This window comes from Aquarana catesbeiana, linkage group LG02, assembly GCF_042186555.1.
Source record: "Aquarana catesbeiana isolate 2022-GZ linkage group LG02, ASM4218655v1, whole genome shotgun sequence".
NCBI lineage: Eukaryota > Metazoa > Chordata > Amphibia > Anura > Ranidae > Aquarana > Aquarana catesbeiana.
In genome coordinates this window covers 630,573,179-630,595,847 of record NC_133325.1, presented here as the reverse complement: position 1 = coordinate 630,595,847, position 22,669 = coordinate 630,573,179, and the positions used below count along the sequence as shown (strand labels likewise).

Genomic DNA, 22,669 nt, shown 5'->3' with positions numbered 1-22,669 from the left:
GTCACCTCATGGCAAAGAACTCTCTGAGGATCTGAAAAAAAAGAATTGTTGCTCTACATAAAGATGGCCTAGGCTATAAGCAGATTGCCAAGACCCTGAAACTGAGCTGCAGCACAGTGGCCAAGACCATACAGTGGTTTAACAGGACAGGTTCCACTCAGAACAGGCCATGCCATGGTCAACCAAATAAGTTGAGTCAACATGCTCAATGTCATATCCAGAGGTTGTCTTTGGGAAATAGACGTATGAGTGCTGCCAACATTTCTGCAGAGGTTAGCTTGTCAGTGCTCAGGCCATACGCCGCACGCTGCATCAAATTGGTCTGCATGGCTGTCGTCCCAGAAGGAAGCCTCTTCTAAAGATGATGCACAAGAAAGCCCGCAAATAGTTTGCTGAAGACAAGCAGACTAAGGACACTGGAACCATGTCTTTTGGTCTGATGTGACCAAAATAAACTTATTTGGTTCAGATGGTGTCAAGTGTGTGTGGCGGCAGAGTACAGAGACAAATGTGTCTTGCCTAGTCGAGCATGGTGGTGGGAATGTCATGGACTGGGGCTGCATGAGTCCTGCCGGCGCTGGGGAGCTACAGTTCATTAAGGGAACCATGAATGCAAACATATACTGTGGCATACTGAAGCCAAGCATGATCCCCTCCCTTCAGAGACTGGGCCACAGGGCAGTATTCCAACATGATAAAGACCCCAAACACACCTCCAAGATGACCACTGCCTTGCCAAAGAAGCTGAGGGTAAAGGTGATGGACTGGCCAAGCATGTCTTCAGATCCAAACCCTATTGAGCATCTGTAGGGCACCCTCAAATGGAGGAAGAGTGCAAGGTCTCTAACATCCACCGGCTCCGTGATGTCATCATGGAGGAGTGAAAGAGAACTCCAGTGGCAACCTGTGAAGCTCCAATGAACTCCATGCCCAAGAGGGTTAAGGCAGTGCTGGAAAATAATGGTGGCCAGTGGGTGTGTAAAATACCGCGCCAATCTAACACATCAGGATAGCGGCCAACACTACAATATGACAAAAAATTGTGCACAATAACTAAAAAATAAAAGTGTAGCGCTAACGTGAAAACAATGAAAAAAAAGTTCTATGAGGGTTTGGGATAGAGGAAAGTCAATCCACATAGGAAGAAGCGGGTACCCCCGTCCAATCTCAAACCTACAATGTAGATATGTGTATAGTGCATGTGAATTTTACCATATCTAAAGCAAAGACAATGCCCCTAAGAGGTACAAGTGGTCATGAAAATAACATAAAATGACGAAAAATGCTAGTGAAAACAGTTAGATAAATAAATGGTGTCAAACAATGTCCATAATGTTGGTGAAGAGATATAACTCTCAGAAAGACCATATACACATAATAAATCAGTCCATATAGTGCATGATGTGGTTGACCCAACTTGAATCCAAAGCAGGTGGTGTCACAGGAAAGTGCAAACCAGAGAAAGAGATGTAATACTCTTACCGACTTCGGTGGACTCACAGGCCGTGGGCGGTGAGTCAAATAGGCTTGTACTGTCCTCAAATGACAGTGTGAGGCTAGTTGGTATACCGGAAGATTTCCTCCTCGAATGGGGGGCCAGGAATCTGCCCAAATAATCTGCTCGATCACCGTCTTTGTCAGCAGGTGTGGACCATGTATGAAGAAAAAACAAGGAACCTCCACATGGTGTAAATCCAAGATAACTTTTTAAATGGTGTTTATTAGATCGTTCAAGATCATCAAACATGCCATTAAGCATAAAAAATAGTAGAATCGATTCAAAAGATATAAAAACAGCAAGCGTGGTATAGGTGGCTGGGTACAGCAAGAAACCCGACCGGTTTCGTCCGCAAAGACTTCGGCTGGGGTATAAGCCATCCCGCCACCTCCACGCTTATATATATACATTATAATGTTTAACTAGAAACAGCTGATTACAGCATCGTCCGTGCTGACTTCCTGGATCGGTAGCGTGCGCTCCATTCAGAGTCATGTGCTAGCTAAATTGGCCAATAGGAAGATAGAGTAATGGATCCGCCTCTCTCTACCAAGCCTCGATGTGAGTGTCCACTCGGCGAGCGCGCTCATTAGATGGAAGAACACGCATCTCAGTCATTCACCCAATCAGGGCTAGCGTCATGTGACGTTCACGTGACCAACGTCACGTGATAGCGCCTGAAGTATCCATAGGTGTGCATCACTGCGTTTAGGCCGGAAGTGGGAACACGTCTCTGAGGTTAATGGAACGCATACTGCGTTCCAAGCGGGTCATTGAGAAAGGAAGTGATGGTAAAACACAAAACGGCGATAATTATAATTAGCCGTAATATTAAATATATGATCCAATTTAGATTTAATCATATGAATTTGTTATTTATACAAAAGTATACAATCTGGAAGTCAGTACGGCCATATCACAATCCGTGTGAACAAAAAGACAAAAAGTATGTATTAATTGGCCTATTTCTATTCATGAAATATATATATATAAATTAATGTTCTCCAACAAACTGAGTGGCCATACCAAAATATGTATTTAATATCCTCAAAATCAATGGAATAGAAAAAAATTTTTTTTTTTTTTTTTTTTTTGTAGTATGATGTGAGATCGGAAAAAAATCCTATAAAATTATTGTTAAAAAATATTAATAAAAAATAAAAATATTATAAAAAATATATAATAAATTTATTAATAAAAATGTGGTGACTGTTGAGCAAAATAGTGGTAGTACACAAGTGATCTTTGTCCTTGATGAATAGGGCAAGGTTGTCCAGTATTTCTAAGATTAGTTCTACTACCACTATTTTGCTCAACAGTCACCACATTTTTATTAATAAATTTATTATATATTTTTTATAATATTTTTATTTTTTATTAATATTTTTTAACAATAATTTTATAGGATTTTTTTCCGATCTCACATCATACTACAAAAAAAAAAAAAAAAAAAAAAAAAAAAAAATTTTTTCTATTCCATTGATTTTGAGGATATTAAATACATATTTTGGTATGGCCACTCAGTTTGTTGGAGAACATTAATTTATATATATATATTTCATGAATAGAAATAGGCCAATTAATACATACTTTTTGTCTTTTTGTTCACACGGATTGTGATATGGCCGTACTGACTTCCAGATTGTATACTTTTGTATAAATAACAAATTCATATGATTAAATCTAAATTGGATCATATATTTAATATTACGGCTAATTATAATTATCGCCGTTTTGTGTTTTACCATCACTTCCTTTCTCAATGACCCGCTTGGAACGCAGTATGCGTTCCATTAACCTCAGAGACGTGTTCCCACTTCCGGCCTAAACGCAGTGATGCACACCTATGGATACTTCAGGCGCTATCACGTGACGTTGGTCACGTGAACGTCACATGACGCTAGCCCTGATTGGGTGAATGACTGAGATGCGTGTTCTTCCATCTAATGAGCGCGCTCGCCGAGTGGACACTCACATCGAGGCTTGGTAGAGAGAGGCGGATCCATTACTCTATCTTCCTATTGGCCAATTTAGCTAGCACATGACTCTGAATGGAGCGCACGCTACCGATCCAGGAAGTCAGCACGGACGATGCTGTAATCAGCTGTTTCTAGTTAAACATTATAATGTATATATATAAGCGTGGAGGTGGCGGGATGGCTTATACCCCAGCCGAAGTCTTTGCGGACGAAACCGGTCGGGTTTCTTGCTGTACCCAGCCACCTATACCACGCTTGCTGTTTTTATATCTTTTGAATCGATTCTACTATTTTTTATGCTTAATGGCATGTTTGATGATCTTGAACGATCTAATAAACACCATTTAAAAAGTTATCTTGGATTTACACCATGTGGAGGTTCCTTGTTTTTTCTTCATACATGGTCCACACCTGCTGACAAAGACGGTGATCGAGCAGATTATTTGGGCAGATTCCTGGCCCCCCATTCGAGGAGGAAATCTTCCGGTATACCAACTAGCCTCACACTGTCATTTGAGGACAGTACAAGCCTATTTGACTCACCGCCCACGGCCTGTGAGTCCACCGAAGTCGGTAAGAGTATTACATCTCTTTCTCTGGTTTGCACTTTCCTGTGACACCACCTGCTTTGGATTCAAGTTGGGTCAACCACATCATGCACTATATGGACTGATTTATTATGTGTATATGGTCTTTCTGAGAGTTATATCTCTTCACCAACATTATGGACATTGTTTGACACCATTTATTTATCTAACTGTTTTCACTAGCATTTTTCGTCATTTTATGTTATTTTCATGACCACTTGTACCTCTTAGGGGCATTGTCTTTGCTTTAGATATGGTAAAATTCACATGCACTATACACATATCTACATTGTAGGTTTGAGATTGGACGGGGGTACCCGCTTCTTCCTATGTGGATTGACTTTCCTCTATCCCAAACCCTCATAGACCTTTTTTTTCATTGTTTTCACGTTAGCGCTACACTTTTATTTTTTAGTAATGGTGGCCACACAAAATATTGACACTTTGGGCTCAATTTGGACAATTTCACTTAGGGGTGTACTCACTTTTGTTGCCAGTGGTTTAGACGTTATTGGCTGTGTGTTGAGTTATTTTGAGGGGATAGCAAATTTGTGCTGTTATAGAAGCTGTACACTCACTACTTTACATTGTAGCAAAGTGTAATTTCTTCTTTGTTGTCAAATGAAAAGATATAATAAAATATTTACAAAAATGTGAGGGATGTACTCACTTTTGTGAGATGCTGTACAGTTTCACATACACAATAAATCAATCAGTGTTGTAACATAATATCTGCACACTGAATCTTCTTCTCTGTAATGTATCTTCAATCTCCTGGCATTTCTTTATTACATAGCATCAGTGTAGAAGTTGGAATCATTTAATTACATTATATGAAAAAATATATGTGTAGTCATAATAAAATGGTAAACTATTTACTCATCACTCATCTTTTTTATTAGGAAGACCCAATGATATTTATATTTATTAAACATAGTTAGAGCGTGATCATGTTACAGGTTAATGCTCAATCAAATCATCATTTATTAATTAAACCAGATAAATGCAGGAAGATAAATCAAAAAACAATTTCTGTTGAAATGTTTTAAACTGTTTGTATTTTTTTTTCTATACAGACAATCTTAGTAATATTACTGAGAAAGCTTAGAATTTTAAAAGCACTGTTAATAGCTTTATTGTGTAAGAGCTTTGAGGCTTCATTTAGACATGTGGCTGGAAAGATTAATGTGAAACTTTAAAGATTAATTTCTCTACAATGCATATAGCGCCAAAGGTGTATTTACTGCATGTTCATAATATGTAAATATTTTAGAGTGCAAAATCTGGATATACTGTAGGTTCACTTTAAGAGTACTCTTCAGGAAAGCTTGGAAATTAAACTTTGGCATGCATATAAGAAAGCTTACCCTGCCTGCTCCAAGTCTTGCTGTAGCAGACTAGTTCACCTTGTAATTTTTTGTTAGTATTCTAAAGGGTGAGAGAACTCCTACTTGTGATGCAAAAGTTTTGCTCCTTAACGTACCCACTCCAAGTGGCTTTCTTCCTCTTATCTCATATATATATATATAACAAAAAACACTTCCTTATAATAAGCCACTAATGAGATTCAAACCTGCTTCAAAAGTGTGAAAGCTATTGAGGGTTAGTTATTCTAAAACCAGGAGAATTGCTGATTAATCACTTTTTTTTGTATCCTGAATATTTGCTTGTATATCTGTCTGCTTTTTTACAGAATTGTGCTATTTGGGAATAGAGATAATCATGATTGATGAACTGTATGATTCTTTGTGCCACGGACAAATATAAATGCATACATTCAGGAGAATGAACACAACTGGAATTTCACAGATTCACCTGCTTTCCAGATTAATTTACTCATGCATGGGAAAAGCGCAGTTTCCATTTAAAGCTTCTATATTAAAAATAGCAGCTGTTTGCTAGGAATAACTGTGCTTTTTATTACTTTTTGCAATGTTAATAACTTTTGATTGTGCTGTAATGGATTTACATTATTTTCATTGTGTGTTGTACTTAATCGTAACCATCTACAAATAGTAGCCTTTTCACTTGGATTATAGCTTGCTCACTATGCTTTTGTCATAATGTTGAAACTCAGCTTTCGACAATATTGTGCATGATAAGAGAGTCATTTGACAATGTGAAATGGTGCAGATGGTAATCCTCCATTATCTAGTTTGCCATCTTGAAACTGGCACCTAAATGGCTATCCCATGTGTCTGTTTAGTAATTGGTATGGTAATTCCTATAAATGAATGGACCTAAGGAGTACTTAGCTCTGATTATTATGTTATGTACTGATTTCAGAGGTCAAAAAGTGGAAGAGTTATTAGAACAGATTGCTATAATTGTTAAGAGTTTAATTTCAAAATCCTATTAAAGTCTAATGTCATCATTACCCTGACTTTTACATTAGGAGTACAAGAGGGAAAATATACTAGACACAAGAACATGAAAGAATTTATTTCAAGTTGTGGTTAAATATGTTTGGTTTAAACTGAACATTAGAAAAGTAAAGCTTTTTGTAAAGAAGTTTTGTATTTTCAGTGCGGATGAGGGAAATCTGGCCACTTAACCGACTGTAGACTGCCATGGCTCACCATCCATAAAATCTGATTTGATAATTGTTTTTTTTTTGTTTTTTAAATATATTTTTACTTGGAGTTTAATGCAAAAGAATACACAGTAGTATAAATAAATGCACACTATAGCAAGAATAAACACACTACAACCGAATAAAGAAATGATAATTGTTTTACTAGTGCCACTGATCTGCTCCAAGGCTGCAGCATATTTATTCTTAAGGCCATGATGCTCCAATGCATCTCAATCCATATCATAAACTAGTATTTTTTCACAGGTAAACTGCCACATACTTAAAAAAAGTTGGATGGTTCTCTGAGCAGAGGTAGCATTGGAACTGCACAGTTGTTAAGACAACTGACTAGGGGTTTAGAGCAAGGAGACCCTTGCTGCTCAGAAGTCCTGTTTTCCATAATATTGTAATAAAATTTACAAGTGTCACTCCAACCCTAATGCCTCATCCACACAATTGGATTTTCCGGCTGGAAATGTTGGATGTGAGCTTGTTGGCAGTAAGTCCGACCATGTGTATGCTCCATCGGACATTTGTTGTCAGACTTTCCGATCGTGTGTACACAAGTCTGTGGGACAAAAGTCCAAAGTACAAACACGCATGCTTGGAAGCAGAAGTGGTCGGTCTTGTAAACTAGCATTTGTAATGGAGAATTAACATTTGTGACGTGGCAAATTATGAAATCTCCAAATGCAGCGCAAAATTCTCTTCTACTTTAATGGGATAATAATGAAGCTGCTTTGCTGGTGATACTGATGGAGTTTTTGCAAACAAATTTTCAAAGGTTTTTTTTTTCTAGTGATATCAAGAATAATATTATTATGGTTTTTTTTTTTTATTTGTGCAAGTTACCACAACACCATTATCCCCTAGTTTTTAAGAACAAAGATACAACTATGTTGGTGTCCCTTGTTAATTTTACATTGTATTTTTTAAAATGTAACTGCCTACTCCCAAACTGTCATTTGAAGTAAAACACATAGCCAAGTATTATTCTCCACATTTTTTTTTTATTGTGCATTAAAAAAAAAAAATCAATAAATCAATATCTGCCAATAGAAAATAACCAAAAAGTGCATTCTATGCATCCAAAAATATAGAATATTTACCAAATCAAATCATTATTCAACCAAAAAAATAATGTCAAAGCAATAACTTCTAGGCCAATAATAAATAACGCGTTATCTCCTCCGATTCCGCAACATGTCTGGTTGATAGACATGTGCATTCGTTTTCGTCCGAATGCATTTTTGTCTGAATTTTGGGTATTTCGTTATCATTTTAACAAACGATAACGAACGTGCAGGATCCGAAAACCGAAAGATCCAACATAAACAAATGCTTTATTTTAGTTTTCTTTGCAACAACAGTTCGATATAGATAGGAGATTCGACATGACGCTGGCGCTAGTGATCTGTGTCCATCGAATCTGTGGTCGAATGTGCTTAACCTTAGCTCTATTAGTCCAAGATTATTCTACATAGAGAGAAAAGATTCGACATTATAGATACAATAGCAAAAAAAGGTCGAATGTGCCTAACCTGACTTTATTAGTCCAAGATTATTCAACATAGAGAGAAAAGATTCGACATGAAGATTCGACATGAAGATTTGACGGGAGCGGACTTTTATGGTCAAATACTCTGCCCACAGGCTATAGAAGAATTCTTATATTGGTTGACTAGTAATAATAATTAATAAATATAATTATTACTAGTGTCATACAACATTAGAATTCTACTATAGCTTGTAGGCGGAACGTTCGACCGGAAATGTACGATTTAGCTGCAGTTAGCTGCTCCGTCAAATCTTCTTAGAACATTCAACAGACACCATAAGCCTTCAATGACAGATTCGACCTTAATTATTTCAGATTTTCGGACAAATGCATTTTTTTAACGAAACAAAATTTCGGGAGTAACTAAATAAATTTATTTTTCGGACGAAAACGAAATTCTGAAACAAGATATTTCAGTGTGCACATGTTTACTGGTTGACGAATGATCGTTCAGAAACAAACTGAAAAGCACAAAATGAAAAGCGATAAATGAAAAGCGCGAATCAACACTCACCAAACTTCTACTAACACGAAATTAGCAGAAGGAGCCCAAAGGGTGGTGCTAAAGAGCTGAAAAACCACGTAGTACATCTAGTACATCACTACGTTTATAATTGTTGGTCAACATTTGTGTGACTGTGTGTATGCAAGACAAGTTTGAGCCAACACCCTTCGGACAAAATTCCATGGTTTTGTTGTTGGAAAGTCCAATCATGTGTACGAGGCTTAAGAGCCTGTTCATGCCAGGACATTTTGAAAGTTGTTCCGGTGCATTGCAAATATGTTGGATCTACTAAGAAATACACAAGCAAATTAAACAGGTGCATGTCAACTTGTTGTTAGGTCTGTAAGCAGGGCCACTGTTAAACCGCAATTGTGAAAATAAACATACTATATTTGCTTTGCTTACTCACATTATTTGGTGTTAGTGTACACCAATATGCAAAGAAGGGTTAGGGTTTAGCGTTAGAATTTAGGGTTGGGATGAGGGTTAGCTAGTCCAGCATTTTGTAACTCCAACACTAATGCTGTAAACAATTCTCAGCAGGACAACTGCCACATACATAGGTGTTAGTGAACAACAGCCAGTGTAAGCAAACCAAACAAGTGTGTTTCTTTTGTATCAGTAGTATTCAGCAACACCTAAACACCTTAAACTTAATAGGGTAGGATTTACTAAAAAAGTGGAGGCTATTTAGTTTTTATTTATGTGTGAGTGAAAAAAAAAATATTCCTTGCATAGGACTGTATGATTAAAGGAAACATGGCATGAGCTTATATGCTAAGCACAGTGAACATTCACTTTGCAAAACGAACAATCTGTAGTCCCTTTGTACATTAACCTCAATGAATCAGATAAAAGATTCTTTCTCCTTGTTCCCTTTTCCTCCCTAGAGCTACCTCCTAGGTTCCAACTAAAGAATGTCTGAAAGGAAGTCAACTCTGCTGTGTTCTTTTTTCACAAAACTCGTGGGGATAGATAAACAATTCATGGCTCAGTGCCCTGAATTGTACCTTGCATATTTGTATGCACAATCATGTACAAAGTGCCACTATGGACCTCTGTTTATAGACATGTATCACTTAGTGACAGTGCACACCTGGCTCACTGTGCAGGGAGCAATACAGCAAACAATCCCAGCCCACTATTTATTTCTTCTCCTCTCTCCCCAGCTGTCAGGATGTGATGGGGGGGGGATGAGGAGTGAGGACAGAAGAGTAGCACAGAATTTCTTGCTGCCTGCTCCCTCTGGTGAATGTCTGTTCAGACCTTTATCAGAGGAAATCTTAGCTAGGCAGAGGAAGAGGGAGGGAGGAGTCAGCTTCTTCCAGCTAAGTCACTCTCTGGTAAGTGTCTGTACAGATACTTATCGGAGGAAGTCATCTAGATGTGCAGGTCTGGTCAGATGGGGTGGAGATCTACAGCTAATAATTGTAATGGCTGTGCACAGGCATACTCCAATATTTTTCTTAAATGTGGAAGTTTCCTGCTGATGCAGGAGGCATTGTTGTTTACAAGAGTATGACCAAATACAATTATTCATTTCTATATCAGGCTGTATGTGACACCTGTGGTTTCTTGGGCTGCAAGAAAGTGCAGGAAAATTTACACTATGTGAATAGAATGCCTACAAATGTCTGTGTGCATGAACCCTTAAAGCTAGGTAAATGTCAAAGATTCTAAATAATGCAGCTCAGTATTCATTAATACACTATTAAATACATTTTATTATATTCTAAATTATTCAGTTTGTGCCAGAACTCTCAAACATCGCAAAAGTTCGGACCCGAACTTCCGAACCCTATAGTCTATGGGGCTCGAACTTGAAAAATAAGTGCCCATTTTGAAGGCTTATATGCAAGTTATTGGCCTTCAAACGGGTATGGGGGCCTGGGTACTGCCCTGGAGGACATGTATAAATGCAAAAATTATTTTAATGATGCTTAAAGTTAAACAATAAAAATGAAAAATTCCTTCAAATATACTGTAGTGCCTGTACAGTGTATAGAACCTGCTGCAGCTGACACATATAAAGAAAAAAGTGACATTTAAATTGATTTTCCGTGCAGGCTTTCTTTATTTTGTAAATAACAGCTTGGGGAGCCAGTGATGAGACCACAATTAAGTGCACTCAGAACAATATTAAAGTTTTTTTGGATACATTCTAGTCTCTTTGGCAGACTTTGGATGGAAATAACACATTTTTGCACCACAGTGAGCAAGCCTTATGTGAAGAAGCCAACCTATAGTACACTCAGGCCAAAATTTACATTTTTTTTTAGATAGTCTGGTGTCTCTTTTGCAGATTTTGGATAGAAGTAACAGGTGCAGAAAAATTGGGCTTTGGGTGTTGGTGGTGCCTTCACACCATAACCCTAAAGAGGTACTCTTGATGAAAGCAAAAATTGGCCTTGCTGTAAAGAATGTAAATTTGATGCACCTGTCAAACAGGTGCTGACAAATTGGTCCCTGGATGTTAATCTTGCCCATGAAACCTATAAAAAAAAATACTTAAAGATAAAAACAACACCCACAAAGCTAGGCAGCCTAGACAGTCTTGCAGAGATTCAAGATCCCAAAACCATTTAATCAGCGACATCAGCATCAGGGGCTTGATAGCAACTGCTAATCCAGGATTGATTCATTTTGACAAATTTCAGCCATTTAATGGAGTCTGCGGACAGACACGCACTTTTTATCGATTTAACAAAACCTCTGGAAGCACTAAACGCCCGTTCCAAAAGCACCCTGGATGCAGGGCAGCCCAGCAGGTCAATTGCATACTTGCCAAGTTCCGGCCAGTGGTCTATTCCCACGACCCAGTAACCCAGTGGATTTCTGTTTTCACCCCTAGATAATCTCCCACTATATGATGCAGATCCTGCTGATGGGAGGTTGAAGCTGACAGCCTAAGGACTAAAGGACTACAGGACTAAAAAAATGTTTAAATGCATCACTTAGGCGGCCCTCTTCTCCGCTGCTCCTTCTTTGACCAACGGAAACTGCAAAAATACCTTTTCCATGAGACTGTAACCTACCAGACTCTGGAAAGGTGTTACATAAACTCCTCTTTAAGGTGTTCTCAAGATATTTCATCCTGTGCCCCCTCTGAGACTTTCCCCTTTAAACGTTTATCAAGGAGGTTTGCTAACCAATAATATCCTTCTCCTTGATCCCAAGAATTCTCTGGTCCTTTCACAGGCTTTCAAGGGAGCCTCATGGTCACTGAGGATTACACTTCTGGAACTGCCGCCTTCCAGCCACGTACTACTCTCAAGGCTTCTGTGGACAAAAAAACCATCTCTTAAGGTCTGATGTATGTCTTCCTCTGCTTTAATGCCTCCAAAAAAAGAATGGTGTCTGCATAAAGTGGCCTTGAGAGGAAAGGAAGTCCTCCTCTTACTCCCGCTGCTTGAGTGTCCATAATGCCACGCAGAGTATGCTCCAGCAGGAACACAAGAGGGATAGTGTCACTGATGCATGCATTGTCACAGCTCACCATCCTTGTCGCCTCCTCAAATGGTTACAGTACAGTGCATGCATCCTTTATCAGTAGTCATTGGCGTGGGAAAAAATGACATTTAATTTGATTTTCCATACTTACACAGGTACTCATTGATGGCCCTCTGCTGCATGTGCAACCGCTGCAGCATTGCCAAAGTTGAATTCCACTTGGTGGGCATGTCACAAATCAGGTGGTTTATGGGCAGGTGGAATTCCCACTGAATTTTTGCCAACTGAACACTGGCTGTGTATGAGCACCTGAAATGGCTAAAGACTCTTCCGGCATGTCTTAGAAGATCTTGCAAACCTAGGTACCTGTTTAAGAAATGCTGCACCACCAAATTGAGGACATGTAGACATCAACTTTCCCTGTTGAAGGGAGGACAGAAGTTAGTGCCATTATCACACACCTCCATTCCTGGCTCAAGCTTCCATGGCATGAACCACCTTTGGGCCTGCCCCTGCAGAGCTAAAAGAATCTCTGCTCTGTTGTGGCTCCCATCCCCTAGACAGACCAGCTGAAGCACTGCATGGCATCTTTTAGCCTGACTTGTTGAATAGCCCCTTGAACACTTTGGGGGTACTGGTGGTTCATAGGATAATTCAGCGGAAGAGGGCATGGAGGAAGGGGTGGAGCTGACAGATCTTGCATAATCATCACTAGCTGTATGGAGACATATCGGAAAAGCAAACTCCAGCACTGAGCCCTGTCCTGCATCCTTCCTAGTTGCACGAAGAGTTACCCAGTGTGCTGTAAAAAAAATATATCATCCCTGACCATGCTTGCTGGACCATGTATCAGCAGTAAGGTGGACCTTGCTGCTGACTGCCTTGCCAAACGATGACAAAACATTGCCTTCCATGTGATGGTACAGAGCTGGAATGGCCTTACATGCAAAGAAATAGCGACCAGAAACCTGCCATTGTGGTACAGAACATTCTGCAAATTTACAGAAGGCGGAAGAATCCACCAGATGGAAAGACAGGAGTTGTAAAGCCAGAAATTTGGACAAGCTGGAATTTAGATGCTCGGCATGTGGGTGGCAGGAAGTGTATTTTTTGATGCATCAGTAGGGATGCATTAGAGAAATGTGCCTGCTATACTCTACAGCTGGTGGTGTGCTGGTAACAAGGACCTGTGACACCTTTGCTATACCATCATCCCTGTCAGTGGAGGCTGCTGAGAGGTCATGAGATATAGTGGGGGGTAGACATGAAATGTGAGGAGTGCGGAGGAGAAGAATTGTGTCCCTTTGTGTGGCTTTCAGGTGCTTTTGCCAATGGGCTGAGTGGTGGGAGTTTTAAATGCTTTTGCAAGCATGTGGTACCCAAATGACTGGTGTGTTTGCCATGCTTGATCTGCTTGTGGCAGAGATTAAAAATTGCAACAGCGCAATCAGCTGCACATGTGCTAAAGAAAGGCCCACGCAGCTGAGCTGAGGGAAGTGGGTCGAGAGATAACAGTTTCACAATCTGATGGAATTGGGGGGCTGCTTTCTACTGTTTCATGATGGGCGCCTCTGGAGAACACCCTGCCTCATTAGAATTATATTACTGAATTGCAAAAGAAAAAGATCAGGTCTTCTGCCCTTCCACACAGTGGTGTGCTGTGTGGAGTATCTGTGTAAATCTCAGAAGTACTGTAAATGACCAGAAAAAAACTCTTGAGTATATAAAACAGCTTCCATGTGTGTATTTCATCCATGCATTTAGCTGGTTGCCTGAAGTTTAGCTTTAAATATTTCTGTATAAAATAAAGATTACACATTTATAGCAAAAACAGATTCAAAACCTCAGTAAACCTAAAAAAAATGGACAATGCTACTAAAGGGGACATTTACTTTGCCAAAGGAACAGTTTCCATTCTATTTGTAAGTATGTCCCAGTATGTTTAGCTATACAATGTATTCAGTTTGGAAGAGGTGCGAGAACTTTAGGCATTTCGGGTACAACCACATGTCACAGTTGATTAGGGATCCCTAGGAGCACCATCAAATCTATCATAACCAAATGAAAAGAACATGGCACAACAGCAAACCTGCCAAGAAACGGCCGCCCACCAAAACTCACGGACCGGGCAAGGGGGGAATTAATAAGAGAGGCAGCACAGAGACCTAAGATAATCCTGGAGGAGCTGCAGAGTTCCACAGCAGAGACTGGAATATCTGTACATAGGACAATAATAAGCCACATAGAGTTGGGCTTTATGGCAGAGTGGCCAGAAGAAAGCCATTACTTTCAGCAAAAAACAAAATAGCACATTCTGAGTTTGAGAAAAGGAATGTAGGAGACTCCCAAAATGTATGGAGGAAGGTGCTCTGGTCTGATGAGACTAAAATTTAACTTTTTGGCTATCAAAGAAAAAACTATGTTTTGCGCAAACCCAACACATCACATCACCCAAAGAAAGCCATCCCCACGGTGAAACATGGTGGTGGCAGTATCATGCTGTGGGGATGTTTTTTCAGCAGTCGGGACTGGGAAACCGGTCAGAGTTGAGGGAAAGATGGATGGTGCTAAATACAGGGATATTCCTAAGCAAAACCTGTACCACTCTGTGTGTGATTTGAGGCTAGGACAGAGGTTCACCTTCCAGCAGGACAATGACTCAGAACACACACTGCTAAAGCAATATATATATATATATATATATATATATATATATATATATATATATATATATATAATATATATTATATATATATAATTTATTTATTCCTCTCTTGTAGAGACTATTCCAAGCCAAACAATGTCCTCTAGTGGCCTATAAGCACAATGAAGTCACAGCTGGAAATAACAGTTACCAAGCAACATAAAAAATGTCATATCTATCTGGAACAAAATGGAACATTATCTCAATACTTAGGGACCAATGTTTTTCCCAGATGCAATTGCCAGAGAAAATGTTGCTGTAAATGTGCACTGAGTGTGCACAAAGATTTGTTTTTTTTAATGTGTATCGCATTTCTGCATATGTAGTCTAGAGATTATCTTTTTCATATAAAATATGAAAATATGTAATTGGCCTTCTTTTTACTGCTACATATAACAAAGCATCATAGTACCAGATGGACTGGCACAGTATCTATCAGAATTACATTTAGGTCCCTGTTGTTCTATGTATTACTGAAATGTAGTTTAAATTAACTGTATGGAAAACAAGCTTGTAATATATAGTCATAGTTTACTTATTCCATGATTCAGTTTAGTTTACCAAGGAAATAAAACATGGATTAGAGAAATCTCTAGATAAGCTTACAGCCTTCTGACATACAGGGAAAAAAGTGGATTTAAACTGCCAGGCTTTGAGCACATTGGAAAATCCAGTGTGTACTTATTAACGGATACATTCAGGATTAGAGGACAAGCCAAAAAGTGTAGTCATGCAAATCATTGAAATTAGAACATGTAGCTCAAACATAGGGTCTGACTGTAAACCTGGGTGAACCTGCAGAAGTTAATAAAGGCTATAACATCGGTGCTAACTGGCACTGTAGCCAGACATTTTTTTGAATTGGTAAGGTGCACGCTGATATAAGGAGAAATGTCATTGTTTAAAAAAAAAATCTTTAGTGGGGGTTTAGATCTACGGTGATTTCATTTATTGGCTAACTACATAGATTGCTAAATGCTTACTTGCACTGCTTTTCATTTCCATAAGTTATTTTTATTCTTTTGTATTGTACCTTTGTATTTGCTAGAAAATTTGACTAGTCAGTTTTCTAGCACCTATTGCTTGGAGACAAAATTGATATCTGTGAAAGAAGCCATCTCCTTGCTGGCTGTGTTGGCCATGAAGAGAAGAGGGCTGCCCTCAATATTCTTGATGGGGTCTTACTAATGTTTTGTATCAGAGCAAAATTCTGTCTGTCTCTCTCTCTCTCTCTCTCTCTCTCTCTCTCTCTCTCTCTCTCTCTCTCTCTCTCTCTCTCTCTCTCTCTCTCTCTCTCTCTCTCTCTCTCAGAGAGAGAGAGAGAGAGAGTTGATACCTCTTTTAATACATGAAGACCTCGTGTTTGCTCTAGAGGCTGCACATTTATTTTGCATACTGTTATTGTGTCTATGATCCACCACAATGCTCAGATTCTTCCTTATCATTGATTTATAATTTGGATGAGTTGGTAGGTGGAAAACATTGTGATTAATGATGGATTCACAATGAGAGACTCTTTAAGGGGTTTTTATTTTATAAATAAAGGACTTGTCAGAAGCTTTGTTATCTTACTTCTAGGTTATATTTATTTATTTTTTGTGTGAATGAGTAGGGGTACTATGTACCACTTACTCATTCAAGTGGGGTGGTATATGAGTGACAACGTATTTTTTAAGGGAACTTCCTGATGCTAATAAGCCCCCTGCCCGCGGACCCCATCACCAATATTTTTGGGAGCCTTTGGAGGAGCCTGTGTGCTAATGAATTAAAAATTAAAAATGCAGTTGTGCATGTTTCTTTTGCTTATTAGCCCAGAAAAAATTTGTATTTTTAATTTGACAGATTTGACTGCAGTTGATTTCAATGTGGTTCAGGTTCAGCATATGGACACCTTTTAGGTCTGCTAAACCCTGCTTAAATTGAACCCAGTTATGACCAATAAACTTAATTTGCCGTGCAGTTTAACACAAAAAAGAACTTCAATGTCAAATGTATATTAGAGACGTCTTGTAAGGACTTCACTCCATTACACATAGCTTTGTGTCATCTGAAAATACAAAAAAGGTACTTTTACTTTTTCAAACTCTGAATTATTTATAAACAGAATAAAAATGAATATTTAGTTGCACCACTAACAACTTTAGACCATTCAGAAAATTAATTATTAATCATTTTCTCCAAATTAGGTCTTTAAGACCGTTTTCTATTCATTCACAGGATACATTTTCCAACCATATAGACCTTGACCTAACATCTGCTTTCTCTAGACACCTTTGTCTAAGTTTCTAATTACTGTCAATATTGTGGTACACTGTTCAGGTTGCATTACCCTTAGTTATGTAAGGCTGAGTAATAAACAAGGGTGAGATAGAATGGTTGGTAGAAATCTTGTAATTAAATAGGCACAGCACTTTACCATTCAACCTTTCAATTCATGCTGTGGTTCTACCTGCCAATTAACCTCCCTGGCGGTATGATTATTTCGGATTTTAGGTGCTGAAAGCGGTACCATTATTTTGCATGGAAATTTGGCGTTTTTTATTGTAGGTCTGTAAATCTTAACAATAACACACTTAAATCTGTCCAAACAAGAGTCTAGTAGATATCCCGGATATGATAAAGTTTGAAACACAAAAACATAAATTATAATATAATAAATAAAAATAAATAATTAAAAAAAATTTAAAAAAATAGTAATAAAATAAATTTCCCCACAATTCACTATCGCACAATTCTGCAAGTGTTCTAATTTACTATCGCTGTTTTCTAGCTGGTCTAAGGCCACTTTTGACGTAAAGGGACACTTTTTGGTTGCTATGGACAATCTCCAGTTTCCAGGCAGAAAGAACAGTGTATATCATGTAAAACTGCATGCAGGGCATGGGCCAAAGCACTGGGGACAAAAGGGATGTGAAATCATTTCATACAGTACTGTAATCTGTAAGATTACAGTACTGTATGTGTTATGATTTTTACTTTTTTTTTAATTTGCCACCAGGCTCCGCCCCCGTGCGTCGCGCCGTTCGCAGGGAACGGAGCCTGGCACGGAGAGGCTTCGGAGGAGGACGGAGCCCTCGGACGCTGCGGGTGACATCGCAGGATCCCGGGGACAAGGTAAGTAACGCCGCCCCAGGATCCTGCAATGCGATCCCGAGTGTGGCTCGGGGTTACCGCTAATGGTACTGAATTTTAACCCCGAGCCACACTCGGGAAAACCGCCAGGGAGGCTACGGAGCCTATATGAATAATCAACAACCCTATACAGATATAAAATACTCAAAGTAATGCAGCTCTGTAATCAATTGCTATCATGTTATTTTTTTCTGAAGTTGTGCTTTAACAAGTGCAGTAGCCCATATAATTTGGAAATACTTTTTATTAAAAAAAAGGTAAATATGGCATTCTCTATACTTGCATCAGTCTGTCTATCTATCTATCTATCTATTGATAGCTTGCCATTTTTTTGCTTTCCTGTTTTCATTTCTTTTTAAAACAATAGAAGATCATAGAACTGTGTTATCTTGAACTAACCAATGCATACAATTCTCTTGGCACCCTTTAAAGAAAGAGGAAATGCATTATTTAGTACAAAACAGGGCAACAGGGATGTAAACAAGCATCATCTGTTGTAAGTGGAATCGAGTTTTTAATCTTTCCTTTACACATTAATGCCAATATGTACTGTATATTCACATCCACTCCTTTGTCTTTGTTTTTGCTTACTTCCTCATCAAAAGAAAGCATATTAGTTTGACAACTGTGGTCTTTCATGAATCCATGTTGACTATCACTTATAATATTATTTTCTAGTAAAAGCTCTTTATTAAACATTCAAGTATCTTCCTGACTATAGAAGATACATTTACAGGTCTGTACTTACTTGATATAGACTTACATAGACTTTTTAAAGTAGCACATTAACCATCCATTGGTATCAAGCCAGTTATTAAAGAGTCTTTAAAATATGGAAGCATTGGCTTGAAAAAACAGAACTCAATCCTTTGAGGACATGTGGGTTTAAGCCATTTGCTTAAGGTGCTTTATTCACCTTTTTTTTATCTAACTGTGGTTCATTTGAGGCTGTGGCAAAATATTTCAGATTATGGACTTGAGCTCCACAGTTTGTATATGTAGAGCTGAAAGATCTATTTAATGGATTTTGCTTCTTTTTGCTCCCAGTCACGTGCTGTGAGTCATTTTGTAAGAGGCCTACGTGCTCAAGCGTGATGTCATGCACACAGTATATATACATATAGTTTTTTAAAGATTTTGTTTTCCACACTTTCGCAAACCTTTCGGTCACTTACATTTTCGCAATCTTGATTTCCTTTTTATGTATTTTGTTAAAGTCTTTGTAACTTTCAACTGATAAAAGAGTTCTCTAATTTTTATGTTTTCAAAATGCACAATTTCTTAGTCATCATGTTTTTTTTTGTTTTAACATTGCAAGCTAGCCATATATTATTATTATTATTATACAGGATTTATATAGCACCAACAGTTTGCACAGCACTTTACAACATGAGGGCAGACCATACAGTTACAATACAATTCAATACAAGAGGAATCAGAGGGCCCTGCTCATAAGAGCTTACAATCTAGGTTTTGATTTTAAACTCTGCCCATCAGCAAATATTTTTAGGGTGTTTACATAGGGTGGATGTGAAACAATCCCATTCATGTTCCATGTTCTTTGATGATTATCTTCTCTCCCAGTCTAACTCTTGGAGAGCAGCCCTCAGCATTGGGAAGTTTGCTCTATTAAAATGATGTGTTTCAATGTTTCCAGTTTGTGCTCATTCACAACGTAAAATAAATGAGATGCTGCTCAAGATTTCTTTCAGATGAACATTTGTAATAATCTCTTCTTTGTATGAGATTAAAATAAATATAACATCTAAAAGTTTTTTTACCTGTATTACCAAAAGGTAATTTTACTTTTAGTAGCTCTTCCTCCATCTCCCTCCACAAATACAACATACTAACATGAGTACTACATTGATTCAGACCTGGGCCCATATGCAGGTCTTCTCTCCCCTCTCCCCTCTCTCACAGGCTTGGCTGAAAGCAGCCAGAGCCATTAGCTTCTGCTGCTGTCAATCAAATCCTGTGAGGAGGGCATTGGGCATGGATCAATACCTTCTGTATGTGTCTATGGATGCACACAACCTGGCTTGGGAGCGAGCCCCCACATGTGCCATTATAGGAAGTGGCTTCCTATGGGGGCACATGGAAAAGAGGCAGAGTGGACAGCACCAGCGGGGGACCTCAAAAGAGGAGGTAAGGGGTCACCCTGTGCAATACCCTTACACAGAGCAGGTAAGTATAACTTATTTTGTTATTTTAGGAAAATAAAAATTCAGACTCTACAACGACTTTCATAGGCCCAACAGAGCATCATTTCTAGTTGGGGCCTGCTATAAAATGTGCCATAAAATTGTCTTATAAGCCAAGAGTAGCTCTATTTGTATCTTACATACATCTATGGACTATCTCCATGTGGTTGCCCTGGTATTTAGTGATTGGCCCAGTTTTACCACATAGCTCTCTATGTGCGAATGTGCATACAATTTTTTTTATTTTTATCTTGCCATTTTTGGCTGGTGTTATGCTTGTAAGTGTAAGTGCATTGGCTCATAAGATTTGGAAATACTTTTTAATTAAAAAAAGGTAAATTTGGAATTCTCCATACTTGCAGTGAGTCCTATCTATCTATCTATCTATCTATCTATCTATCTATCTATCTATCTATCTATCTATCTATCTATCTATCTATTGTTGGGTTACTGTGTTTTGTTGCTTTGTTTCTTTCATTCCTTTTTAAAACAATAAAGGATCGTAGAATTGTGTTATCTTGAATTAACCAATGCACATATAAGTCTCTTGGAACCTTTTAAAGAAAGAAGAAATGTATTATTTAGTACTAAACAGGACAACAGGGATGTAAACAAATGTTATCTATTGTAGGTGGAATCAAGTCTTTAATCTTTCATTTACGCTCATGCTGGAAGTAGTTGAAAGCTCAAATAAAGAGTAAAGACAACAACTTGGAAACTGCTACTGTCCATTTATCTAATTCATTACTGTGATCAATGCTTGCTTTCTAGGATTCTAAAACATTACAAAAAGGAACAATTTTATACATTTAGTTTTTCCTTCTCTGTTTTCCAACAGGCAGCTCGGCTAATTTAACCTGCAGAGCTTTTTTTGGCTATAGCGGTGATGTAAGCCCTTTAATTTACTGGATGAAAGGGGAAAAATTTATTGAGGATTTAGATGAAAAGCGTGTCAGAGAAAGTGATATCAGGTAATATAAAATATATGTATTTTTTTAAGTTTAAGTTCATCTTTGCATTTAAAAAAATTACAGATGTGTCCAATGTTTTTTACTTGCAGGCTATGCTTTGCAGTTACAATACGTTGTGGTTTATTCTAGCCATCATTTTGTTCTGTATACAAAGATGCTGTAGGTTTATACAACTCCCCTATGGCGAAAAGTAGATAATGCAAAAAAAAAAAAAAATTGATCAAAATTTTTAAATTGAAGCAAATATATAGCAAATACAAAATGGTGGTAACCTGCACATACAGTAAAGAGAATGTTTGCTTTGCTCATGCAAGCCATAGCAACATGTACACTCACCTATCCACTTGCAATTTGGAAACACAGTAATTGTACTTTTAAACCCAAGTAAATATAATTTATAAATAGGTTAAAAAGAAGGTCCCAAACATTGAACTTTGGATACACCACTGTCAACCTTAGACCATTGAAAGGATAAATCATTAATCACTACACTCTGAAAGGGATCTTTAAGTTTGTATTCATTTACAGACTGAGTTTTTTCTAAGCCTATAGACTTACACATTAGCAGTCTGTGAGGAACTGTGTCAATTGCTTTTGCAAAGACCAAGTAAACTATAGCAAAAGCCACTCATTTGTCTGTGTTTTTGCTTCCTTCCTCATAAAAAAAGAAGTTTATTTTGACAACATTGGTCTTTCATGAATCCATGTTGACTACCAATTATAATATTTTTTTTCCAGCAGCAACTTTTCTATGTGACCCTTTATCAAGGGCTCAAGTATCTTACTGACTATAGATGTTGAAATTACAAGTTTGCAGTTACTTGCTAAAGACTTTCTTCTATTTTTAAAAATAAGCACTACCTTTCCCTATCTATTGGTAACCAGCCAGTCATTACAGAGTCTCCAAGAATTAGAAATAATGGCTTTGAAATAACAGTGCTCAATTATTTCTATGACCTTATTTTTTACAATTTCTTTTTCTTAAATTCATTGTAATTTTCAGTGCTAACATTGTTATTTTTTTTAATGCTCTACTCTTATTCCATATGGCTTTTTTTAACATTGCCCATTGGAATATGTATATATTTTTTCCAAAAATGTTTTAATGTTTTTCAATGTTTAAAAACACAAAACAAAGAAACAGAAGTGACAAGAGTAAGACACACAGTTGTGGCTATTACTTATCATCAGAATAGTATGCATAATTGCAGTATGTAATATTGGGAGTAGAATGTGGAGTAAATAATGACAATAACAATGGCAACACACTGTGGTGCTTATGTCTATGGGTTTGTACATTTTTCAGTTTTGTCAAAGAAAGAGCATGTTAAGGAATTATTGGCTATTCGCTGTTCTAAGGTATAATTAGGTTGAACTAGTGCCTTTTAATTCTGAGATCTAAAGGGAGTTAGTACTCTTCCAGTTCTGTAATACTAGGGTGAGAGCAGCTAGTAAAAGATGGGATATGACAGATTTGAAGTTTGGGGGGAATCTTTCACTACCATT

General features: G+C 37.9%; 1 protein-coding gene across 1 annotated transcript in view; it reads left to right on the top strand.

The window, feature by feature from the left end:
• IL1RAPL1 (interleukin 1 receptor accessory protein like 1) overlaps window positions 1-22,669 on the top strand; it is a 2,301,818-nt gene that overhangs the window by 2,131,856 nt on the left and 147,293 nt on the right. Inside the window, exon 7 of the mRNA XM_073616428.1 lies at window positions 21,031-21,163. Within this exon, the coding sequence (XP_073472529.1) occupies window positions 21,031-21,163 (133 nt within the window). The remainder of the gene's footprint in view (window positions 1-21,030; window positions 21,164-22,669) is intronic.